At 40.8% G+C, this 9,389-nt stretch overlaps 1 protein-coding gene and 1 long non-coding RNA gene across 2 annotated transcripts in view; one reads left to right on the top strand and one right to left on the bottom strand.

Moving 5' to 3' along the window:
* LOC138961462 (transient receptor potential cation channel subfamily A member 1 homolog) overlaps positions 1-9,389 on the bottom strand; it is a 45,174-nt gene that overhangs the window by 16,920 nt on the left and 18,865 nt on the right. Inside the window, exons 15-16 of the mRNA XM_070333113.1 lie at positions 3,605-3,790; positions 1,490-1,587 (exon numbers count right to left, since the gene is read on the bottom strand). Of these exons, the coding sequence (XP_070189214.1) occupies positions 1,490-1,587; positions 3,605-3,790 (284 nt within the window). The remainder of the gene's footprint in view (positions 1-1,489; positions 1,588-3,604; positions 3,791-9,389) is intronic.
* On the top strand, positions 3,879-5,517 carry LOC138961464 (uncharacterized). Its single transcript, XR_011454188.1, has 2 exons — positions 3,879-4,462; positions 5,049-5,517. It is a non-coding gene; the product is annotated as an uncharacterized lncRNA (long non-coding RNA).

Genomic DNA, 9,389 nt, shown 5'->3' with positions numbered 1-9,389 from the left:
AGATCATTAACCTCACTAAAGAGTTTTAAACAAGCTCTGCATAATCATTTTATGTCTACCTAGATGGCTATACTAGTCTTAACACGTGCAAGTAGCTGTCAACAATTGGCAAAGCTTTATGAATTACACAAATATGTTCTTTATTATATGTATTATGTGGAATTTATGTTGCGATTTTCCATCATCATCATCATCATCATCATCATCATCATCATCATCATCATCATCATCATCATCATCATTATCATTTACACCATATAATCATTATTAGCATTAGTGTAAACGTTGGTATCGTGTGAATTTTACCGTCGATCACTTTCCATGTGTTAACATGTTGCATGTTTCGCTTTCGATTTGTATGTTGCTTACTTTGCCATTTTATTGTTTATGTTTATTTGCTTGTTTGCTTACTTGTCGATTGTTTGCTGGTTCGTTCGTTTACTTTGTTTATTTGTCATGTTGCTTTACTTGTTTATCATTTATTAGATATTTGTATTAGAAGTAAGGACCGGTTGTAAGAAAAGGCGTCGCCTTAAACCTCTATCCTTGAAAAATAAAGTTCCATCATCATCATCATCTCTCTTTGTTTCGATCTGTCTGTCTGTCTCCCTCTCTCTATCTCTCTCATTCACACACACGCACGGACACACACACACACACACACACACACACACACACACACACACACACACACGGAACACACACACACGCACACAATCACACCCCCCACACTCACACACACCCCACCCCCCCACACACACACACCGACATACACACATACAGTTTCTCTTTGTTCATATCCTCTCTCGCTCTCTCTCTCTCTCTCTCTCTCTCTCTCTCTCTTCTCTCCTCCCCCTCTCTATCTTTCTCTGTTCCCCTCTCTCTCCAAACACTCATTGTTGTTGGCAAGCGACAATGGCGTCTCCGGTGCGCATGCTTTCGAAAGACAAGGGCATCTCATCGAGGGGACACTGTCATGCGTTTATGTGGTGTCCACTCATGAGCTCAATATAACCCAGTCACTAATCCAGCCAGTGTCCACTCATGAGCTCAATATAACCCAGTCACTAATCCAGCCAGTGTCCACTCATGAGCTCAATATAACCCAGTCACTAATCCAGCCAGTTTCCAATCGACATGATCCCGTTTTCTTCGAAAGCATGCACGTCGGAGCTGAGTATTCACTGACGCTAATATCTTAGCGTGTCTTGGCTTCACGCGGCACAATTCTTCATTACCCCCATTCACCAATCTTACACAGTAATATCCAGAATTCGTCTATTTAAACTGATATTCCGCTCGTTTGAAAACAAGTTTCGCAAATTCATAAGCTTATTACATGGAATCTTACAACAAGAATGTTAGTTAATTGGAACGTGTATTATTGACAAAACAAAACGTGACATTACGTTACATTACATGTCATTCTTATGGCATGGGTTTTGAAGGGAAAATAATTAGTTAAAATATCACTGAATGTGACGGTTACCATGATGAAGAGAGGTGAATTCTTCTTGACGAAGTTGGAGTCATTGGAGTAAGGGGTCGCAGAGGGCAGGAGGCGATCATCCTCGTCAAACGCGTCCCCTGGTACACATGTTAGAATAACACACAATCATCCTCGTCAAACGCGTCCCCTGGTACACATGTTAGAATAACACACAATCATCCTCGTCAAACGCGTCCCCTGGTACACATGTTAGATTAACACACGATCATCCTCGTCAAACGCGTCCCCTGGTACACATGTAAGAACAACACACGATCATCCTCGTCAAACGCGTCCCCTGGTACACATGTCAGAACAACACACGATCATCCTCGTCAAACGCGTCCCCTGGTACACATGTAAGAATAACACGATCATCCTCGTCAAACGCGTCCCCTGGTACACATGTTAGATTAACACACGATCATCCTCGTCAAACGCGTCCCCTGGTACACATGTTAGAATAACACACGATCATCCTCGTCAAACGCGTCCCCAGGTACACATGTAAGAATAACACGATCAAATCCGACCATCGATGTATAGGACTTGGCATTATGTGTCAAAAAACAAGAAAGGTAAGTTGTTGGAACGTTGTTATTGACACTTCTTCTTCTTCTTCTTCTGCGTTCGTGGGCTGAAACTCCCACGTACACTCGTGTTTTTGCACGAGTGGAATTTTACGTGTATGACCGTTTTTTCCCCGCCATTAAGGCAGCCATACGCCGCTTTCGGAGGAAGCATGCTGGGTATTTTCGTGTTTCTATAACCCACCGAACTCTGACATGGATTACAGGATCTTTTCCGTGCGCACTTGGTCTTGTGCTTGCGTGTACACACGAAGGGGGATACGCCACTAGCAGGTCTGCACATAAGTTGACCTGGGAGATCGGAAAAATCTCCACACTTAACCCACCAGGCGGCCGCGGCCGGGCTTGGATTCAATCCCTCGACTTTCCGATTACTAGAGGCCGACGTCTTACCACCCCGCCACAGCGCCCATCTTGGTTATTGACACAATTACGTTACAAATATATCGACCCAACGGTCTTTTAAGTAAACAGACAAACAAATATAAAAACCTATCTTCATGGAATTCTTTAATTGTTGGCATTATGTGGGTCAAAACTCTGTAAATTGTATAATACGTTCATCGTTTAGTGTATGACTATTTGATTTGGAAATGTTGTGCTAAATAATTTATTCACGTATGTTTTTGTGAGGCGCTTAGAACTATTTTAGGATTTGCGCCATATCAGTATCCTCATTAATATCAATTATCATCGCAGAGTCTACACTCTAAATTGACTTTCCACTTTTGAACACCCTATCTGTAACCAGTTTTGAACACTCTTTCTGTAACCAGTTTTGAACACCCTTTCTGTAACCAGTTTTGAACACCCTTTCTGTAACCAGTTTTGAACACCCTATCTGTAACCAGTTTTGAACACCCTTTCTGTAACCAGTTTTGAACACCCTTTCTGTAACCAGTTTTGAACACCCTTTCTGTAACCAGTTTTGAACACCCTTTCTGTAACCAGTTTTGAACACCCTTTCTGTAACCAGTTTTGAACACCCTTTCTGTAACCAGTTTTGAACACCCTTTCTGTAACCAGTTTTGAACACCCTTTCTGTAACCAGTTTTGAACACCCTTTCTGTAACCAGTTGTGAACACCCTTTCTGTAACCAGTTTTGAACACCCTTTCTGTAACCAGTTTTGAACACCCTTTCTGTAACCAGTTTTGAACACCCTTTCTGTAACCAGTTTTGAACACTCTTTCTGTAACCAGTTTTGAACACCCTATCTGTAACCAGTTTTGAACACCCTTTCTGTAACCAGTTTTGAACACCCTTTCTGTAACCAGTTTTGAACACCCTTTCTGTAACCAGTTTTGAACACCCTTTCTGTAACCAGTTTTGAACACCCTTTCTGTAACCAGTTTTGAACATCCTTTCTGTAACCAGTTTTGAACACTGTGTAACATAGTACTGGACCCTACTAGCAAAAATGAGCACATCATAAACACTCGTGTTCAAATCGACACAATTTCTAGCCGACAAAAGTGGGCTCAAAGTTGGTTGTAAGTCGGACTTGAAAACAACTCTTAACCCACCGACAGATGACGTCTCGCTTATGGAAGTAGCATCGTCTCGCAGCCGTTTTCTGTATTCATCATGGATCCATGGCATGTAAGCGTCATCCAGAAACTCGTAGTTGAAGGTGATCTCGTACAGCGGACGTTCGGGGTTCTTCTCTTGGCCGTAGCTCAGGCAGCGATCGAAACACCGCTCTGCCACGTCTGAAGATTCATTGAGAAGAAATTAACGTGGTTACACCCAAGACCAGCAAGCGATTGAAACAGGATATAGTTGTCTGAAATGATGATTGTCTAATAGACCTTTTTCACTTAAATTTTGGCGCATGCGCTGTGAAGTTTATTGTCAGATCTACCGGAACTAGGGGGCAAAAGGAAAAATCGACAACGAGGCTTGGTGCAAAGTAAAGTGCGGAGACGACGAGACAAACTGTTGTGTTTACAACTGCAAGTGCAACAGTGGAATCAATGAAGACAGAGAAATACGGTGGACAGAATTTGTCATTGTATGGCTTTCCGACCGATGGGTGCAATTGCGAAGGCGCAACAGCGAAGGACGCGATGGGTGCAAGCAATCCGACGACAGGGGTTTGTTGTGCCCAGAGATCTGTGCCATTGAAAAGTCTGCTCGCGTCACTTCGTGTCTGGCAATGGCACGGCTATCAACGATGCCAACTCCTTTGACTTCGTACCCACCCTTAATCTTGGATTTGAGAGAACATCAAGAACAAGTGACTCTAGCAGAAGGACAAGGTACTGGTCGGAGACGTGACTTTGTCCGCTCAGTGAAGACCGACGACAAGCAAGCGGTTTTGCTTCCACCCCCCAGTGTCAACGCTGAAAATATCATCGGATCTGGAAGAGACTCAGAGCCAAGTAAGCTTTGTTTGTTTTTATCAATTTATGATCTGCTGACTTCAAATTGTCTTCCTACATCAGTGTATAAGAAATTTAAAATGAATCGGCAGCCCAAAACGGATGCATAGGAAGGGTCACGAAACAATTGCAAGATTTTAGAAAACAAACAAACAAGATCTAGACATTGTCGACAAGCCGCGTGCATGCAATCAACCAGAGATCTGTTGCTACAGTATCTCTGAATCAACAGACTCTTGAATCGAGAAGATTAAGGAGGTTACTTGATACAGATAGTGATGCAGTTTTCAAGACATCGATAAAGCTCATGCGGAATCATTTTTTTTTATTCCCAGAAATGTACCATTAATTGATGCAACAACAAAAATAGCACTAGATTTCTACAATTTTGATTTTGCATGGAACACTCCAAAATAATTTCCGGGGAGCATCTCCCGCACCCCTAAGTTTTTTTCAATTTCAGGAGTTATTTCCCTCAGGTATTTTCATGCTTAAATGCTGTGAGTGTGATGCATGTGTAATCTGATAACAAGATCATTGATGCTGATTATATTGCTAATGTATACATTTGATTTTGTATTTACAGAAGCAGCCATTCCTTTGCCCTCTGCATCTAGTGAGAGCTTAGGACCAGGGCCAGATCATGCCTTTGCAAAGAGGGACACGACTACATGTGAGGGTATTGTTATTGGAACACAGACTACCTCAAGTTGGCAGAGCTGCAGATGATAATTACATAACAGGCCTCTGTGATTAATCGTCTGACTGAAGATGTTTCTGGCTTGAAGAAAGACAATATGAAGGTGAAGGAGAACATACGCTCTTTTTCTGTTGATTCTCTACTGAAAAATGACACTGCAGTATGGTTTCACACATATGGTGATCTTTCGGTATGCATGTACCTACTTCGTAAAAAAAGGCAGGTCTACATTACTGGGTTGATGAACTGCCAAAGGCCACATCACTCCAAAGAGCAAGAAGCTTATTTTGTCATGTAATGGTTTATATAATTTACTCTGGTACTGTATAGAATAAAGGGCCCATTATCAATCAAATCTCTGGTCTGGTCTGAGTTTGTTTCATCAATGATTGTATGTGAGCTTACGAACATAACGATTCCCACTTTAAATAAATGCGATCAAGATAATTAGGTAGACAACATGTCAAGAGACGTTTATTCCTTATTTCTTGTTATAATTGAAGGATATTATTATGCAATATACTGCTTTGTTTTTTAAAATGGCTTCAAATTGTCTCCCTTGTACCGACACTTTAGTACACAATTTGTGCATTCACTTGAGTTATTTCTTAAAGAAAATTACCCCCCAAAATTATTCAAAACAGTCTTTGACATATCTACAGTTTCATTAAAAGAAAAACTGTATTTTATTTTAAGTGATAAATAAATATAGACAAATCTTGGGACTGTGCACAAACTGATCGGCTTGAACTCAAAAGTCGCAGCCAAGAATCTTCTGCAACTTTTGAGTTCAAGTCTGTCAGCTTGTGCACGGTCCCACAATCAGTTCAAAAAGAATTTTCCTTGATATAGCCTTGAAAAAAAAAGTAAGTAACAAATTTTGTACAAACAAATTTGTTCAAGGGAGACAATTGGAATCATGTTTTTTTAAAATCGGTGAATTGCATTATAATTTCCTCCAAAAAATAACAAATAACTGTGAAATAAATTGGAAAAAAGTGCTAACATTATTACCTTGATCAGATCGATGTGTATGACAAGGAATTTCTATGTTTGCTGATTTGGTTGTCCGGTAATGACTTTAATGCACAGGGCTTCTAAATTCACTCGCTCAAACGCTCATGTCTGCACCAACATTCACACACGTCCATATTCATAAGGGATGGTGACAACACGCTCTTGAACAACAAACATGGCACAAAACGAATGAACATTTCAAACATTTCGCTATTGAATGAAATCATCAGTACATGGATATCAAATCATAAAACATCTCACAAAATACCTCCTTGCCATTCCGAAGTTGAAGAAGAATACAGTCCGGCATTACACACACTACACTTTCATCACTGAGAATCGCTGTTCACAACACATGTCCTCGGCTCTGATACGTTCTCCGAATAATACACACAAGTCATGGATGATGGTATAGTCCGTACGAAGCCGAAACACTTCTTACTATCCTCTGACACAAGTTCTTATCAGCTTCCACAATCTTCTGTCTTAACTGCAGGCATTTAAAAATTTAAACCTGAACTCATACACAGAGGTGACAGCACTACATACCCTCCCTCGCTGTAAACAAAGTACTGATTTTACCTGTCCATATTGAAACTACATACATTTTTCACTTGACAGAACAGTTAACTGTTGCTACCAACTTAATTAACTGGTATTGGAAAAAAATATCACACCTTGAAAACCCTAGTTCAGTATATCATAACTATATGCAGCCTTCAAACGGTTGGTACCGGTTGTTGAAGATCTCTTAGTCGCGCTTCCTTGCATCCGGACTTCTTGGTCAAAATTGAGGCCTTGAAGAGTCGTCCGGGGAAACTTGTCTTGTCTTGAAGCATACCTGAAAATGAAATTATTTTTTTTACTTGACACTAAAGCAAATCTTATGCTGGGTACAAATGCTAAAACAAGTTGCGCCAGTCTGTCAAACATGTATAACGATACTGAACGCAGTACATTTCACAAGGACAATGCTTAGCTGAAAACCAGCATCCACGTCGAATAAGGTAAATGGCAACCCAGCATAGCGCAGTAGCAAAACTGTCCCACAGGAAATCACGCTTCCCTGTGTTTAAAACAAATCTGTGTAACTTTCTAAGCTTGTAGCCCTGAAAGTCAAAAAATTATGCACTAGCCTCTGGCTAGTGATTCTGAAAACGTACCAGCCAGAGAGCAAATTTTACGAACCAAACCAACAATTTGATTCAGCATCTTCACTCGCATTTGGCGAGTAGATGAACACTTCTACTCACCAGATGCATGCTTCTACTAACTATGGCGAGTAAAATACTTGCCACTTTCACTGTTTCAGGGCTGGTTTGTTTTTAACCTTTAGAACATAATGTTGTAGTTTTCCAGAAATTGCTCTACACACAAACATACACCACCGCCCTGGTCTCTTGACTAAATGTAAAATGCATAGTTTGTTGATAATGCACTTTATAAATATCACTGTTTCTCTTTCCCCAGTCTTGTAGCTGTTGTAGTTAACAAGCTCTATATTTTAACTTTGAGACTTATGTTCTGAAAAAAATAGATCACACTCTGATGTAAACCTCTAGGTAATGCAACCCTATTAATTATTATACACACTTACTTAACAATTTGTATGTCATCGAGAGCAGCTGGTGCAGTTTTCATGGCAGCATGCCCCTTCCACATACATTTGTAGTGTGTACAAGTTTTGTCTGCTGGCACAGTGTCGATTCCTTCAGCCATGTAGTGTGAAGCAGCAAAAAGGGTGGCGGCCACATGGTTGCAAGACTGTCCTTTCTGGTAAAAACAACAACACACATTCAAATTCCGTTTGTGTCATCTTGATTTTCCTTAGCCTGCTAGTAATAACAATTAACTTTATCTTTCCTAGGAATTCCTACAGAGAGCTTGTAAGCGCATGCTGTTGATATCTATATAAAATATATACCGGCTCAGAATGGAATTTGATCTTACTGCAGTGATAACCTTCATTGACAAGAGGATTCACAAACACATGTGTACGTACACATTAAATAAAACTCCGCACTCAGGTACCTGGTATTCTATTGAACATGCCTAGCCAACATGGCATGGTCTCCTGGAGATACTGATTGAAATTACATTAACATGCTGCTCATAACTTTGTCAAAAATGACAGCTTTTGCATGCAGACATTTTTAGTAGAGAATTATGAATCTCTGTGTGTGTTTGTCACTTTGTGTGCCATGCATTATATGACTGAGTATGAAAACTGATTGTGTAAGATACCAAGTAACGCAGCCATCAAGTTAATCCCACAAAACATACAAGGCCAACAACACTTACCCAGCAATACACTCGCAGTAGGCTCCAAGTGCCTGTCCGGTCAGCGTCCCCCCACAACAGCATACACTTCGTTGCGAGTCTGCTTCATTGACGTCAGCACACTCGCTCTGAGTCTGATCACCACAGTTGCTTACTAGCTGTTGTGCCATGCAGAAAGACATTTTATGCACACAGTATGTCTATCGTTTACCCCAAGGTTTTGCATTCTTTGCGCTGGATGCGTCGTATAACTTGTCGAACGTCGACGCAGTAGTATCAGTAAGAAAGTTGATCCAGAGATCTGTAGATCTGTGGTCGATCACCTCTGCTTCGCTTATGCAGGGGAAGTTCGCCAAGTCTTTCGTCCATATACCACCAATAGCCGTTTCAAACCATACCTTCATGCATGTCCTTGACTTTTAGTTCATGATCTTAAACAAGATAATCCGTTTTCTTGCAGAATTTCTCAAAGTAATCCTCTGGCAATAGTACTTCGAGCACCGACAGTGAAAGAGGTATTTCAGGCCAGGCACCTATTGCCCCTTATTTCCGGTTATCAGAGAGAGGCTGCCGTGCCCTAAAATCTGATTGGTCGAAACGCTGGGGGCAAAGGTTATACGAAAAAGGTCTATTGGAAAACATGTGTCGGCAAAAATGGCCCGGTGTGCCATTACTTCTGCTAATTGTTACTACTGAAATTCGTAAACTTTTTTTCAATTTCCCAAAGCAAATACAAACAACAACCCTGTTCTCATTTGCCAAACTTTTGCAAATATTTCATACAAATAAATCCCGCATTTAAACAATTCTACAAATGACATACAATCACGCAGCAGCTAGACAAATCATTTCTTCTTCCTTGTGCACAGACTACCAACCCCACGCACATTTCTAAATGTTTCAGTGCATCGCCGTTTTCTGCCCCCACCA

The sequence above is a fragment of the Littorina saxatilis genome, linkage group LG3 (assembly GCF_037325665.1).
Source record: "Littorina saxatilis isolate snail1 linkage group LG3, US_GU_Lsax_2.0, whole genome shotgun sequence".
NCBI lineage: Eukaryota > Metazoa > Mollusca > Gastropoda > Littorinimorpha > Littorinidae > Littorina > Littorina saxatilis.
Note: the sequence above shows the minus strand (reverse complement) of the source record. Positions and strands in the feature narration are given on the sequence as shown.